The 16,158-nt window shown below is 57.0% G+C and overlaps 1 protein-coding gene and 1 long non-coding RNA gene across 3 annotated transcripts; one reads left to right on the plus strand and one right to left on the minus strand.

Moving 5' to 3' along the window:
* The first annotated feature begins 1,733 nt into the window (after nucleotides 1-1,733).
* On the plus strand, nucleotides 1,734-9,646 carry LOC136005724 (uncharacterized). 2 transcript variants are annotated; one of them, XR_010608854.1, is made up of 3 exons: nucleotides 1,734-1,810; nucleotides 2,547-2,894; nucleotides 8,979-9,646. It is a non-coding gene; the product is annotated as an uncharacterized LOC136005724 (long non-coding RNA). The 2 variants fall into 2 exon arrangements; XR_010608855.1 differs by lacking the exon at nucleotides 8,979-9,646 and adding an exon at nucleotides 3,511-3,657.
* A 1,286-nt stretch (nucleotides 9,647-10,932) lies between these two features.
* LOC136005721 (C-signal-like) lies at nucleotides 10,933-13,141 on the minus strand. The gene is made up of 6 exons (XM_065663465.1): nucleotides 12,980-13,141; nucleotides 12,586-12,637; nucleotides 12,211-12,398; nucleotides 11,802-11,960; nucleotides 11,333-11,461; nucleotides 10,933-11,135 (listed from the first exon to the last, which is right to left on the minus strand). Exons 1-6 carry the CDS (start codon nucleotides 13,124-13,126, stop codon nucleotides 11,022-11,024), a joined length of 789 nt encoding a protein of 262 aa, XP_065519537.1. The 5' UTR covers nucleotides 13,127-13,141; the 3' UTR covers nucleotides 10,933-11,021.
* Nucleotides 13,142-16,158: the final 3,017 nt, after the last annotated feature.

Genomic DNA, 16,158 nt, shown 5'->3' on the forward strand with positions numbered 1-16,158 from the left:
GCAGTGAGGTTTTGGCTGAGCTCAGGGGGCTGCTACATGTGTGAGCATCTTTCTCCAGCCCCCTGGGAATGGGGACATCACAGCATGGGCGAGTCCCCCAGGATGTGGGCAGCGCTGTGTGCCCCCAGCGGCGCAAGGAGGAAGGGGAAGCTCTGCAGGTAAAGAACTCGGACATTACTGGAAGCCCAGCTGAGGGGATGAGAACAGCCCTCAAAGGGCTGCTGGATGTTGAAGCGCTGTGAGCATCATCCCGTAGGAAGCCTGTGCGGGTCTTCCCTTTGGACAGCAGGACAATTACTGTGTGGAGCAAATCGGCAGCAGGTGGGTCAATCCCGTTTTTCAAGCCAACAGCAGAGTGGTGCCGGATGACCCAGCTGGGACCTCTGTGACTGGGAATTGCCCTTGGTGAGAGCTTTGCCAGACCAGTGGAGGTCAGTGGCTCCCCAGGAGCCCGTCCTTCCACGCTCCAAGACAAGGCTTATCCCAGGGAGCACACGCTGGAACAGGGACAGTGCCTGTCATGGTAACTGGGAGGTTAGGGATGCCCAGGCTCTTCAAGGTGCTCCAGAACATGTGTTCCTCAAGAAGCCTCATCAAGAAGCCAGGTGGGCAGGTCTCCTGCTCAAACACTTGCCAAGTGGTGTTGGCTTTTCCTTTGCACAAGTTCCATGTGTTTGTGCTCATGCAGCTCATCTCCCCGTTTCCTCTCCTGCCTGATGCTTCCTGCCTCGCTCACTGCCTTCTGTAGGCTTTGCCCTTTGTGTCAGGCTTATCTCCTGGTCCTGGGCAGTGTTGGACCTCAGTGTCACCCCTGAACACCGTGATGGCAACATGCCATGTCCTTTCACTGGGCTGCAGCACCATGCCCGGGAGACACCTGGAATGCCAGCTCCACGCTGGGAGCACAGGCAAGCTGGGATAGGGCAAGGATGATTCAGGACCCATCTGCCTTTAGCAGATGGCTTTAGCATCTCTGTTCTGAAGCTGGAGGAGAGGTGCCAGCTGGACCAGCACACTGGTGCAGGAGGCTGCTAGGCCCAGCAGTAGGGAAATGTGGACAGCCCCTCGGGGACCTTTCACACAGGGGCTGCGCAAGGGCTTGGGAACATGTCTGGGGACTTCCAGGGACAATGAGTGGGGAGGTGAGTGGGGAGGTTGTCACCCAGAGCTTCTCCGTCTGCCTCCGTCAACCTCTGGGGAGCCATAGCAGCACCTGCGGGCAAACACGTGTCTGCTCTGGAGAGCCCGGCAGCACTCCGAGGATTGACTTCAGGGCTGGGAAGGGCCCATACTTCCCATGGTCTTCCAGCAGCTGCTTCCTTTCAGGCCAATAGCCACAGGCAAAGACTTTTGCACCGGCATTTGCGGTCAGGCAGGTCCATGGGTCAGGACAGGCGTGGGGATGACATGAGGAGCCCTGGCGGGACTGGGCAGAGCCAGGACAAGACCCATTCTGAGAGGCAGCCTCCCATGGCGAACAGCAGCAGGCAGAGCCCTGGTGAGAGGCAAAGGCGCTTCAGGAGAGGGCCAGGAGAGGAGGCTGGGAGCGGAAAAGGGCTGCTCCTGTGACACAGATGTGGCTGAGGAGGTGGAGCAGGAGGCAGGTCACAAACAGCCAGCACATGAGGAAGCACCGGCACATCAGCCGGTGTGGCCAGGGTGGCCGCAGCAGCCCCGGTGCAGCAGACCCGCACCAGCCAGGGAAGGACCGGGAGCAGAGGCAACCAGGACTGCAGGGACCTCAGCCAGGACCGGGGATCCCCTGGGCAGAAGCCTTCTTCCAGCCGAAAACACCTCTTCATTCTGAAAGGTGAGGACACTGTCCATGGCACAGGGGGACGGGGCAGCAGGGTGCTCACAGTGGGGACATCTTGGCCCCAGGTGACCATTCCGAGCGCCACCAGCAGTGGGGTCGACTGATGCTGGGAAGGCCGGATTGTCAGAGAACTGCAGCTCTCTGTGGGGCGCTGGGGCCCAGGGCTGCCACCAAAGTACCAGGAGTCAGCCTGGGTGCATGAGAAATGGGGCTCAGGCGCAAGCTCATCCCGGAACCTGCAGCACAAGGGGTGCCAAGGAAGACACGTGGGGCCAGCAGATAATGTGCCAAGGCTTCCTCCAGCAGCTGCAGGGCTGGGTTGCTCCATCGCTATCTGCCCCTGCAGAGCCCGCCCCGGTGCATCCCTTCTCCCTCTGCTCTGTTATTGTTAGCCAGGAGGAAGCAGCTCAACAAGTCCCACCTCAAGCTTTTAACCCCCTGCTGCCCCTGCTGCTGCTCTCTGCTCCAGTCTGCATTAGCTGGGAGGGCTCCACAGCTGGTCTGGGAGAATGGCTTGGTACCGGGCCCTTCCTGTGGGCTTTACCTCTCTGCTGGGGACCAGTAGCACCTCTGGAAGGTCTCCCCCTAGCCATGTTGTCTCCCATTGGTCTCCCACACCCACTCTTGCAAAGGATGGACGCTGGCATTGCCATCTCCCAGTGTGCAGAAAAGGTTGTGAAGGCTTCTGGGTGCTGATGGTTCCCTCCTTGCTCTCTCTTCCTCCTTTTAGTTGGTGGGATTCCCCCTGCTCTGCAGCGGTGGGACCATGGAGGTGGAAGCTTTCCAGCTTTAGCCCAAATACCTAAGGAAATCCTTCTTGTGGAAGGCAGTTGCAGCACTTCACTGGCTTTGGTTGGTGAGACGGGGTTTAAGTGAACCCCGGGGTCTCCGGAGGTGCTCCTGCTGCTCCTTTGGGAAGTGGAAATCAGCCGGACATTTCAGCAGCATTCTCGAGACTGTCGTCTTCTCCCACACCTGAACTCTGCCAAACTGCTTCTCAGGCTGGGGCTGCACCCTCCAAAGCGATGACCACCACGGGACGCCTTCCCTGAGCACCAGTGTCCGTGCAGGATCACAGGTAGGTCAGCCAGCCTGGTGGCGATGCAGAGATCTCCTGCAAATACACCTTCGATGCTGACGTGCCCATGTGCACCCCCAGCATAAACCAGCAGTTCTCCTGGGCAAGCCTGCTCCGTGCCCTGGGGCTCTGGTACAGCCACACACATGGATCTTCCAGGAAAAGCCTGTCTGGGAGCAGTGCAAGCTGCGCTGTCACCTGAACTTGGCACAGGAACACGGGTTCCAACCAGAGCTGGGCTTCTGCCCATGCCTGTGCCCACAAAAGGGGGGATCCTGCCTTGGCCATAGTGTCCTGCCGGGGCTTTGGAGCAGGTCAGCCTCTCCCTGCCTGACCCCCGGTACCGGCTGGGCCTGAATTTCCAGCTCCTTCAGAACAAGTTCCCGGGAGCTGGCACCGGGAGCTGGCGTGGAGCTGAGCTGCTGCTGTGTCCATCCTGCGCCAGGAGCCTTCGTGGGGGCTGCGGGGGTGGTAGAGGGGGTGAAGCACACCAGAGGGGTTGTCCCATCGGTCCAGAGCACATCAGCACCCAAATGCATCTGTGAAAAGCAGTGAATGGCACAGGGACTTCAGGGATGTCACTGGAGACCCCAGGTTCCCTTCCCATCCTCTGCAGCTACATGGTTTGTGTCCCAGCCTTTGCCAGCCATGCTGAGTGACATGGCCAGGATGTCCACTCAGCTCCCAGCCCTGCTTCCCTGGAGCATCCTTCCCCCGTTGTTGGCTCTAGGGAGTGGACTGAAAGCCACTGATGGTAAGAACAAGGATCCAAGCTCATTTTGATGAGTTCTCTCCCCCATGTCACTCTCCTTGGAGCCAGGGAAGTGACGCTGGGGAGGAACTTGGCTCCTCTTGTTTGTTATTCCAGGATAAAGTTACCCTTTAAAGCAGAGCCAGTGCTGTCAGGGCTGCGTGCCGTCCGGGAACATCACTCCTTCCCAGCGGCTCCAACACACTTATTATTGTGCTCGCAGAGAGCCAGCCCGCTCCCAGCCTTGGGACGGGGATGCAGACCAGCATCCAAAAAGGATCCAACAAGGAGCCTGGAGGCTCTTTGCCCACCCTGGGAAAGTTGGAAGCAAAGGGGAAATAACCTCTTTGCAGAGAGGGGGAGCTCTTCTGTCTCTGGGGAAAGAAGGAGCAGCAAGCAAGAGCTGGAGCAATGGAAGAGCAGGGGGAGCTGGATGTGGCTGGGGTACCTGGGAATGTCTGTGGTCCCCGCTGGAGAAGAACCAGGGGTGTTGCCACCATTGTGGCTCAGCTGGGGACCCTCTTGAGGAGGCAGACCACTGGTTCCCACTGGGGAAACTGCTGTGCAGGAGCTGGGTGGTGGCATGTGGCTGGCACCCATCTCCCCACCCTTAGAGTCCAGCACCAGCCCAGCATCTCTGGGTGACGTACAGCAAGAAAGAGGGCTGGCTTCGCCTTCAAGCTCCGGCATCTCTCCTTGGTGATCCGAAACCCAGGGCACCCCATTCTGCTGTGAGCTATCATCCCAGGGATTAACCCGGCACCGCAAGACATGGAGACATTGGGGTTCCTCAGCAGCGCTCTGGCCATCCTACCCGTGCTAGACCCTCTGGAGGGGGCTGGCGGCTTGCTTAGGGCTTGACCCCGCACGCACTGAGCACTGCCTGTGGGGTAGAGGGGAAGGAAGCCTGGTGGAGCTGAGCCCGGGAGAGCTTCCTGCAGCATGCTCCAGCCTTCCCGTGCTGCTGCAGATGGCTCTGAGCGGGATGGGAAGCTCGGAGCTTCACATCCTGCGTGAGGCTGCCTGAGCCCTTCCCTGGCATTCGCCAGCCTGGATCCCTCTGCTCTGCGCAGGGTGGCGGGTCGGCAAACGATGCTGGTATCAGAGGGAAGCCCTGACTCATGCCAGCAAAGATGGGACTTGCTCATGTCAACAGAGCTGGCCCCAGCACCAGGACATGTGCCAGGGACAGGAGATGGCAGCTGGAGCCACGGCCTGGGGCTAGTGGCATGCACACGTACGTTAGCGGCGTATGAGGGGAGCTCCCGTCCCACGCTAAAGCTCAGGGGAGGATGTGGCAGGATTTGTGCTATCAGCATGTCCTTCCCCCTGCTACCCCTGACCCACCAGTGCCATTTAGGAACCAGATTTACCCCACGTCTGCCTGTTTGGCTGCCACCGCTTTCCTCCAGAGACACGCTTCCCAGCAGGTACCAGTTTGGACCAGCAGCTCAGGAGAGGCAGAAGAGGTACAAGACGAGGACAAAGCTCCTGAGAAGCCATTTTGTGGTGCCGGCTTCAGGAGCAGAGAGCAACTTGTGCTGTCAGGAGGTCTCCCTGCACCTCCTCTTCTGCAGGGATGGACTGAGCGTGGAAGGGCCAGGCTCAGAGCATGGAAGCTCGCCAAGTTCCCGTCCCAGGAGCAGGGATAGCTCAGAAGCCTCCTGGCTGTCCCATGTGCTCTCCAGCGCATTATTTCCCCTTGGGTTTATATGTGCCTTGCTGCAGGATCCGGGCTGGGAGAGCTGCAGGCCAGCGGGGAGAGGAGCTGATTACAGCCACTTCCTACCCTCGCTTACCCTGCGCAGCCGGTTTCATTTCTTTAATCCCCAGCCCAGCATTTCCTTTCTTGTTTTGCTTGGACGGGAGGGATCCTTAGCTGCAGGCTGGTGCTTGCTGCAGGGAGCGCTTTCACACTCCAGAGCAATGCAGCTGCCCGCTGGCTGCCCCTGCATGGACCAGCTCTGCTTTTGCAGCGAGTGCTGCTCAGGAGGGGATGGGGGCCTCACCTCGGTGGTGGCCTGGGACCACCACAGAGCAGGTCAGGGTACACACGGAGACCCCTGCGCTGCTCAGGGAGGACCACGTCTGCAAACAGCTCTGCCAAAGCAACCTGTCTTCCAAATCGCCGCCTTCCCTTGCATCCCCTATGGCGCTGGCACGCCTGGCCTGGGCCAGCTTTGGGGCGAGGAATGCCAACCCCATGGCTGGTGCGGAATCCTCAGGCTGGTGATGCCGTGGTCCGGCCGTGTCACCTCCCTGCCATGTGTGTGCTGAGCTGGGCTGGTTGCTGGGCTTGTGCATGACCTCAGCTTTCCTGCTCCGTGTCCGGACGGTCCCCAGGGGAATCTTGTGAGTCATGAATGCTTGTGGAGTGATTCCTCCAGGGTGTGCGTGAGATGGCTGCTCCTGTGCTGAGGTGGGGATGGCTGCCTGCTCATGGGAGCTAAGGTGGTCCTAGGGGACGCTCAGCCCCCAGGCTGGACAGGCTGCCCGCCACAGCCCAGGGTGGAGAAGGGGGTTTGGAGAGGGGACAGCAGGCTGGTGGCCGAAGAGCCTGGGCAAGCCCACGGTGCCCTTCTGCAGCTCCTTGCCCTCCTTGGCCTGCTTCGGGACTGCATCTGCTGCAGGCACAATCTGGATGTTCTGGCTTTGCTGCTAAGCCCTGAGTTGGGTGTCTGCTTGCTGGCCAGTCTGGGAGAGCTGACTGGCACCTCGTGTCACTTCACGGGGTCCCTCCAAGGATGTCCTCACCTCCTTTGGCCCAGCCCCATGGGCAGGCAAAGTGCTGGGACAGGAAGCTCTGCCCCGTGGAGAAGGATGGGCCGGGCCAGGGCTGTGTCCCAGCCTGCCGATGCTGCGAGCTGGCTCCAAGCGCGCTAGGGAAGGGTTTACGGCAGAGCTCAGAGGACCAGAGCTGCTGGCACAGCCTTTCCCTGCTGCCGCCAGCCTCTGAGCACGGCCGTGCCCCGGTGAGTCAGCTGGAGCCACAGCTCACATTGCTCACGCTGCGCCACCCGGCTCCCATAGCTTGCCCCAGGCTGTGTTGCCCAAAAACACGCAGCCGGAGGCATGAGGAGCCCAGTGCCGGGATGCCGGACGCTCAGCTCCAGGCTCTGCTGAGCTGAGGCCCGTGGGGACGACATTCAGGCTGCGAGTGTGCCCGGCACACACGTGGCTGTCCCGGCGCAAGGCTGGAGGCTCTGGCCTGTACTTGCTGCCTTGCTGCGGCGCGGAGCAGGAATGCTGAGCACGCAGCAGCACCAGGGCAGCTGTGGAGCCAGGCAGGCCTGCAGCCAAGGGCTGGCCTCCTGCCCTCCGGGGAGAGGCGAGAGGAAGACGTGGCTCCAGGCCTAGCCAGCAGTGAGAAGAGCAAATCGGCCAGAGACCCGCAGTGCGGGGCTGTGCTGATGGCTCAGGCCTTGCTCTGCGTCGCGGCAGGCAGCTGGCAGGGAGTGGGGAATGGGCTCTGAGTGCTGCTGGGTCACGGACTCCAGCGAGGGGCTGGGCGATGCCAGACGGTGCTCAGACAGGGAGCCCTCGTGCACTGGAGCTGCGGCCCGCACCAGCACCCATCTTCCCAGCACGGGCCGGGGCTGCCGGGAAGCCTCCTCGGGTGGCCGTGTTCCAGGAGTGCCGGTACCCATGCTGGGAGGTTAGCCCTTCCCGGGAGGAGGCTCTGGGGAGCAGGCAGGCTGCGGGTGCTGCAGGGTGTCAAGCCTGTCCTTGCTTTCGCTTGCAAAGCTGCCTGTGCTCGGCCAGCTCCCGGTGACCTGGAATAGCCCATGCAGCGTGCCAGCCCTAGCCTTGGCACTGGCGGTGGTTAGCTCAACGTTCCCAGTCTGGCAGGGCGGGCAGGCGGTGGCCGAGGGCAGGAGAGCTGGAGGCAGCCCCAGCCTGCCTGCAGTCCCCTCTCCTGAGGGCTGCACAGGGATGGAGCTGCTCCCCATCCCAGCGGCAGCTGGGAACGCTGTTTTACCTTGCATAGTGCTGGCGTGGCTCAGACCAGTTCCGGGCATGCCAGACCTTTACCAAGAGGGTGTTCAAACCCCGGCACAGGCTTCCTGGAGAGGTGGGTGGTGGCCTAAGCCTGTCAGTATTGAAGAGGCATTGGACAAAGTCCTTAATAACATGCTTTAACTTTTGCACAGCCCTGAAGCGGTCAGGCAGTTGGACAAGACCGTTGAAGGTCCCTTCCAACCAGAAGTATGCTATGTTATGCTATGCTATGTCATGCCATGCCATGCCATGCCATGCCATGCTATCCTGTTCCATTCTACTGGAGTACTGTGTACAGTTCTGGTGACCCAGCCTAAGAAGCACATGGAGCTGCTGGAGCAAGTCCAGAGGAGGGCCACGAGGATGATCAGGGGACTGGAGCACCTCCCGTATGAAGACAGGCTGAGGAAGTTGGGGCTGTTCAGCGTGGAGAAGAGAAGGCTGCGTGGAGACCTCATAGCAGCCTTCCAGTACCTGAAGGGGGGCTACGGGGATGCTAGGGAGGGACTCTTCATCAGGAAATGTAGCAATAGGACAAGGGGTGATGGGCTTCAACTGAAACAGGGAAAGTTCAGGTTAGATACAAGGAAGAAGTTCTTCCCTGTGCAAGTGCTGAGGCCCTGGCACAGGTTGCCCAGAGGAGCTGTGGCTGCCCCATCCCTGGCAGTTGGTTCCTGGCAGTGTTCAAGGCCAGGCTGAATGGGGCTTGGAGCACCCTGCTCTAGTGGAAGGTGTCCCTGCCCATGGCAGGGGGTTGGAAGTGGATGAGCTTTAAGGACCCTTCCCTCCCACACCATTCTATGATTCCATTCCATTCTAAATGCTCAGTATCTGAAGATCCACCTTGCTGTGAGGGAGCAGGTACAGTCAGCCTGGTGTCTTCAGCTGTAGTGGGTGAGCCCACACAAGCTGTGGTGGACACTGGGCAGCCACTTACCTGCAGGCTGGTGGCACAAGGAGGATGGGATGCACACATGCAGAGCAGGGCGGGGAGGGAGGTCTGCTTTGCAGTCCCCATGGTCACCTTGGTGCTGTGGCGGCAGTGTGATGCTAGGCTAGGTAAAGCCTTGATCTAACTCTAGGTGACTCTTCCTGTATTCTCCTGTGTCAACTATACTACTGTGTAGGAGAGCAGCAGAATTGACACTGCTTGTCAGGGGTAGGTGCAGCACAGGAGAGGGACCAACTGACACTGAGCAGGGCTGCCAGCAGCTTTCCAGTGCTGCCCACGGTGAGGGGAAAGTAATCAAAAAAATCTCATGACGACTTTCCTGTTTTGTATGGGAAGAATGCCAATGGACTTGGAGACAAAGTCCGTCTCCTGTCTTTTACAGGTGGCCTGAAAGGATGAGATCATGGTCTTGTGTGCAGAGTTGCACACGTGCGCTCCTCACACCGCAGAGGGATGACTGCGGTGTGATCAGCGAGAGAACAGACAAAGAGGAACAAAGTCACCTCTGCAGCACGGCTCCAAGAAGGTGTCAGCAGCTTCAGACAGGATGTTGCTCCAGGGCAGCCTGCCGAATCCGATGCCGACAGCTCCTAAGTGTCCCTGGGGGATAGGTGCTGTGGGAGAGCAGGGAAGACAGGCGTAGACCCCATGACAAAGTCCGTGGTGCTTGGCCACAAGCCAGCGCACTCCAGCCAAATCTCTGCCACACTCATGGAAAAGCAATGGAGAAGCAAAACACAAGGAGCTTGCCTCTGTACCCCTGGCCCTCAAACCCATGCACACATCAGATGTTTCAATCACATGTGGTCATGTGAAAGAGATGGGGTCATGTGAAAGAGAGGAAGCCCTCCAAACACAGACTCTTGTCCCCATCTTTGGTTCTGCTGTGTCTATAAGTGACTTATATACACTTTGCTCTAGAAGGAGCCTGTAAAAATCAGCAGAAACTCTGGTTGTTGCCCACAAAAGTAGGTGAGCAGGGCCATAAAGGTGGACCATGAGCTTTGTCATTAGAAAAAAACAGCTCCAATAAATTACAGTTCAAAAGCAGTAGTCTCAACACCCTGTGAATGGCATGGAATCAAGAGTGAAAGCGATTAAAGAAGAGATCCTCTAGCTGAAGGGTCCTCAACAAAGGACATCCAAGGGGTCTTTCTGAGAAGCTGCTTCTCGGTGGCCTGTTAATCTCAAACAGTCTGAGGTTGCTCCCAGGACACGTGGAAGCATTTGGTCATGCCTTAACAGCAGTTAGCATAAACCTCAAGGGTGGTGCAAGGGCAGGCAGAGGTTTTAATCCATTTTATCAGGAACATCTTCTTCAGTGTAGCTGTGGGTGCATTCATCTGCAACAACCTTGGACATCTGGAACACAGGTCTTTGAACAACTGAAACCTCGCTGTTTACAGCACAGTTTTAAGAACATAGAATATCCTGATTACTAACAGTTGGACACCCTGAGAACAGGGGAGGTAAAGGAAGAAGGATTGGAGGCTCACTGAGGGACCACTGTCGGCCCTCTCTGTGCTCATCTGCTCTGCATGGCCACTGTGGCTGGGAGAGCCAGATGGGCAATCCCCTCTGCAAGGAGGTCAGCAACTCTTGGTGCCAGGGGATTCTAGCTGGGAAGCGGGCAGCAAGGCAGAAAGAGAGGAAGATTCTCAGGAGGAGAACCCAGGATTCCTGGCTGCCAGTCTGATCCAGAAAGGGATGATCAGGCTCTTGTTGCACCCATCACATCTGCCCATTCCTCTCCAACCCCCCTGACTCCGCAGTTACTTTCACAGCTGGTGTTGTCTACAATACTCAGAAAATAACTCCTGGAAGCATCACCAGCTGCGGTGAGATTCTTAAGCACTGGAAACACATATGCACACAGATTTGCCATCCTTGTCCACCCTGTGGGTGTCCGTCCTTTCATCCTCCTCACCCTCTGGTTTAATTCCAGTAGCAGGAGGGTGAGAAGGAAACGTCTCCTCCACGATGGCCACATCCTTCTCTGACTTCACCCAAAGGCACCCCGCTCCATCCTGACATGGGATGTCCCACTGTGACCCCAACTCTGTCAAGGAGGGCTGTGAGGGCTCCCCAACCATCCTCAACCACTCAGATCCTGCTAGGTGTTTCAGTAGCAGAGCTATGGGATGAGCCCCTCTGTGCACAGGGACAAAGCACTGCCAGGATGACAGCCAGGTCCCCAGTAGGAGGAGAACCAATCTTCAGACCAACCCAGCCGATTACATGCAGAAATAACTCTGAGAAGTTCTCTCAGGACGTTACTGGGGACGCTCACAACGAGAGTGAACCAGAGACCAAGAGGAAGGCTCAAACAGCGCTGCTCGTTGTTCACAGACACACGTTTATTAAGGCTTGGGCACAACACGGTGCATCAGCACAGGGCCCCGCTGCCAGGATCCTGCCTGGCATCTCACCAGGGAACGACCTTCCCTTCCCAGCTGAGGAAGGTGCCGGTGTCCTTCTCGGAGAGGGAGGAGAGCACCTTCAGCATCCCTCGCACGCTCTCATCCACCGTCAAGGGCGGCTGCAGGGGCAGAGGGAGAAGAGTGAGGAGAGGTCAGCACAGGGCAAGGAGAGTTCCTCGTCCCTCATCTGCTTCCCTCACATGCCTCCAGCTCAAGGTATCTGCCAAGCAGCTCCCCCAGAGCCCAGCATGTCTGGGACTGTTCACTGGAACCTAAATAAATTGGTTCTTCCAGACCCTGGTCAACAGCTCTCTACCTTCTGTGGTCCGGTGTCCTCCATGTTCCCCATGTCGGTTTGCACCCATCCAGGGTGGAGAGCAGCACAGAGGACACCATCTTCCTTGTACCTCAAGGACTGGCACTTGGTCAGCATGTTCAGAGCAGCCTGTGGGGAGATGCCGCAGGGATGGCAGTTGGAGGACAAGGCTGGCTGCAAGGGGACAAGTCTACCAGTGCAGACCCCATGCTGTGCGCCCATATGTTGACAGCTCTCCAGGGCAGACTGTGCTGCTGAACTGTCCCCTTGTGTACGCTTGGCCTTTCCAAGGCTCATCCTGGTAAGTCCATCTTATGTAGGACCAGGGCCTTGCACAGGAATGTGCTGAGAGAGGGACCTCCCTCACAGCACAGAGAGGTGTAGGGACTGAATGCGAGGTTGATGGGTGATGTGAGATCATGTGCAGAGGAAAATGCTTGAGCTCATGCCTGGTGCAGTGTGGCAGTACCTTGCTGCAGCGGTATGACACAGCTTGTCCATATTCCCACAAATAGACATCTGCAATGGAGCCGGCATAGCTGGACATGTTGATGATGGCTGCCCTGCTGCAGCTCATCGCTGAGCCTGGGCTGCCCTGGGCAGCCTTCTTCAGCAAGGGCAGGAATGCCTGCAGGGAGAAAGAGGAGACAAGAGCACACATGGAGGTGGCACAGGGGACAGGACCAGCTCCTTCCACAGCGGTCAGCGCTGGCACCAGCACAGGAGCATCCTCCCACTGCCCCAGCCCACCAGGCTCCAGCTCCTGTGCTCCAGCCCGCAGCTCCATGAGCTTCTCCTCATGTGGAGCAGGCGCAGGACCCCCTCCCACCAGCCTCTGGTGCTGCCCCGGGACAGCTCAGCTCGGGTGAGGGTCTCACCTGGCCCATCAACAGGGGCCCAATCGTGTTGGTGGTGTAAACGCGGGTCATGGCCTCCAGTGTCTCGTCCTCAAGTGCATTCAATATCACCATTCCCGCGTTGTTGATGAGGAGGGTGAGCCCTGAGCCCCCCAAGCGCTCCCCGACTTGGGCTGCAGCCGCCTTGATGCTGGCAGGGTCGGTGACATCTGCAGAGCCCACACAGGGAGCTCAGTCCCTCACATTCTGGCTTGGAGATGGCAGCGCTGGTGTTCCCAGAGGAACGGCTGCCTCCCGGCTCTGGGCTCCCGGTGTGCGCAGCACCAGGGCGCTCGCCGGGTCTGTGGCGCTGGGCAGAGAGGGGAAGCGGGGCAGGGACCGGCTCAGGGCACCTACCGAGCGGGATGACGACCACGTTGCGGTGCTTGGAGGCCAAACGCTGCAGCTCCTGCAGGAGAGGGGGTCGTGTGGGCATGGAAGGGCAGGAGGGGCTGCGCACAGGCTCAGCCTTCCCCAGGCACAGTTCGTGTTGCTGTGGCTCCATCCCTGCTCTGCCTCGCACCTAGCTCCCTGCTCCAGCTCCTGCCGACGGATGGTGAGCGCTCCGTGCCTCCCGCTCGCACCGCGGGCCACTGTCCCCTCCACACATCCCGTGCACGGCCGGTGCCACCCCTGCCCTGTGCCACCGGTGCTGGAGCCCTTCCTTGGCAAAGCCCCTGCCTGCTCCAGCCTGTGCCCTGTCCCCAGCTCCCGTCCCCAGCAGCACCCGCTGCGTCCAGCCCAGCCTCACCTGCGCCCGCTGCCCCGTGGGGGACCGACAGGCTGCAAAGACCCACTGGGGGGGGGTTGGCATCCCCAGGAAGTGCTGGACCAGCCCCAGGCCGATGCCCCGGTTGGCCCCGGTCACCAGCACCGAGTGGATCCGAAGCCCTGCCATGCTGCTTCGTCGCTACTGCACTGCTCTCACCTCGACACCGCAGTTGCTTTTTGCTACTGGGTTATCTCACATTTTCCCATGAGGGCTTGCATCAGCCCTTGCGTCTAGGAAATTCTCAGCCTGTACCTGTTTTTTTGGCCATGGTCCATACCCATGATCCACCTTTCCCAGCAGCCAAAGAATGACACAGAAGGAGCCAAGTATCCTGCCCAGGCAGGGAGTGCCCTGGGCAGGATACCTGGAGAGCTGCCCTTTGTACCTTCCCTGCTCCACCACACATCCTGCTTTCCTGTGCCGAGATGCCCCTTTCCATTGCCACCACCCTTCACAGGATACAAGGCTCTCTCCCTCCCCTTGCCCCATGTCAGCCAGGCAAGAGCGGACATGCTGACCCTACACAGTGCACTTTGTTGGCCTTAACATATGGAACACCAAAGGCAGGGTGGGGAGGGAGCAGTTGGGACAGGTGAGTGTCCCTTTGATACAGGTTTAAGCAATGTACAAGGGGGATAATACAGGGAAATCCTACTAATATACAGGGGAGTGTATAAAGGGGTTAGAAGAATTCACTTGCTTAAACAAAAGTATTGTCTGTTATGAACACCTATCATGCCTACTAAGCAGAACAAGGCACAAATTACTGATAAGGGGAGAAGCAGAGGTCTGTTTCTACTGATAAGCAACTATTGACAAGGAAAAGTGGACGCCTGAGTCTATTGATAAGGGGGAGAAACAGGTGCTTTATGGCTGGGATACCGACCAAACCCTAAGGCTACGCATGAAGATTCAAAGCTGAAAAGTTTAAGAAGAGGAAGACACATTTACTCCATCTGGAAGACCCCTACTCACAGGAGGAAGACTCATTTACTTCATCTTGAGACCCTTGCCCATGACCAGAGGGGGGCACTGCGCAGACGCAAAGGACCTTCTAGCTCATCATAAAACGAAGCGGCGATAGATACTGAATATGTATAGGCGTATCAATAATCTAATGCATATGTGTACTTTAAGAGAATAAATGTAAAGGGAAAAGCGACCCTCCATGTGCATACTTTGGAGAAACAACTTTAACGACTTGTGGAGTCAATCCGCGTATCACCTTCCCCTAGTGGTGGGGTTTTGGTTGAAGAAACCACCACCCCACCAGCACTGCTTGGAAACCCTCGAGAGCAACCCCTGAGGGTCTGCTCTATCACAGCTGCAGTATTTACATGGTAAAGGTCATAGAAGGATAAAATTCAGTTTCCTTCCCCAGGGCACACACAGGAGGTGAGAGATACCCAATCCCAGGGTAGCCCCAGCTCATTCCTGCAGCAGTGAGGCAGTGATGGACTGATTTCTCAGCTGCTTTCCAAGCAAAATATCAGACTAGTGTTACAAGAGTGTCAGCACAGGCCTGAAGATCCACCATGAGCTCCTGCTGTGCTTAAAGTCAATGGAGAATTGAATTGAATGCTCAACGTCCATGAGCATCCCATGGTGGTTCCTGCTCTCAGACTCTGCACAGACCATTTGTAATAGCAGAATCACAGAATCCCAGACTGGTTTGGATGGAAGAGTTCTTAAAGCTCATCCAGTTCCAACCCCGTGCAACAGGCAGGGACACCTTCCACTAGAGCAGGTTGCTTCAAGCCCTGTCCATCCTGGCCTTGAACACTGACAGGGATGGAACATCCATAACTTCTCAGAAGATATATTTAACGTAGTTAGGAGACATCCTCTAGGTCCATTAAGACTATTAATAGCAGCAGAGCAGGCAGGTGACTGTGTAGGGCCACCTGGGGAGAGCCTGGGGCTGCTTACAACTGTTGAAGTCAGAGCAGAGGGAAGGAATGTGAAAACAAGTGAGTGTCACAGAGGTGGTTTGGCATCACATGTGAGCCACCGATTGGGAAGTGGGAACAGAACGTCAGACAAACAACAGGGAAAAGAGGGTGTGTGCCCAGGAAAAGCCTGAAAGAGCATGGGGAACCTGCTGTTTGCTGGGGCTGTGGATAGACAGGGATGGGAACAGGGATGGGGATGGAGTTGAAGATGTAGATCTGGTTGTGGATGCAAATACGAATAGTGGTAGGGGTGGGGTTGGGAACGTAGGTGGTGTTGGGGATGCTGTTAAGAGCTGGGAATAGAAATAAGGATGGGGATACTGTTGGGGATGTAAACAAAAATGGAGATGCAGATGTGGATGGAGCTGGGGATGCAGACAGAGATAGGTTTGGGGATGCAAATAGGAATGGGAATAGGAATGGTGATGGAGTTGGGGATGCAGATGCGGGCGGGTCTAGGTATGCAGACAGGGATGGGGGTGTGGACAAAGTTGAGGATACAGATGGGGGTAGGGTTACAAACAGGGATAGTGATGGGGATGCAGACATGAATGGTGTGATAAACACATAAATGTATTGCCTTTCGCAAATCATAGGTGTTGCTATGTGGATATAACTGCATGAGTTCACAATAACAGAAACAAAGCTCGCTAAAGCCACAAGATTAGACAACAAGTTGAAAATGGCCAGAACTCTTGAGCAAAATGGAGTCACATAGCAAAAGAATTTGTAAAGGTAAAAGACAAGTGTGTGTGGGGACACACTCACACACACTGATATGAGAAAAGCTAGTGCCTGGAAAACACAGGGTTAAAGTACTTTTAGCTTAACTGAGGTCAAAGATAAAGAACAATGTTTGTGTTGCAAGTTTGTGGTGAGATAACAGGATTTAGTGGCCCCACTAAACATGAATGAGTGCTTTCACACCATCCTTCTACTTACCAGTTAGTTTAGAGACAGTGCCCCCTGAACATCCGCTAGCTTTGGATACTCCTTGTGTGCCAGTCCTGTTCTGCTTGCAATAAATTCTGCAGGAAGGTCACACTGTTCTAAATCTTTGCCAGCTAGCAGAAGAATTACAGATATGGCCGGTTTCAGCTAGTTTTGTGATTACCGGGGCATCCAACTGTGCCAAAGGTGAAAAGTACACCGCGAGGAAGACTGCCTACTTCATCTTGAAGACCCCACTATCACCAGAGAGCAGTG

This window comes from Lathamus discolor, chromosome Z (genome assembly GCF_037157495.1).
Source record: "Lathamus discolor isolate bLatDis1 chromosome Z, bLatDis1.hap1, whole genome shotgun sequence".
NCBI classification, from domain to species: domain Eukaryota; kingdom Metazoa; phylum Chordata; class Aves; order Psittaciformes; family Psittacidae; genus Lathamus; species Lathamus discolor.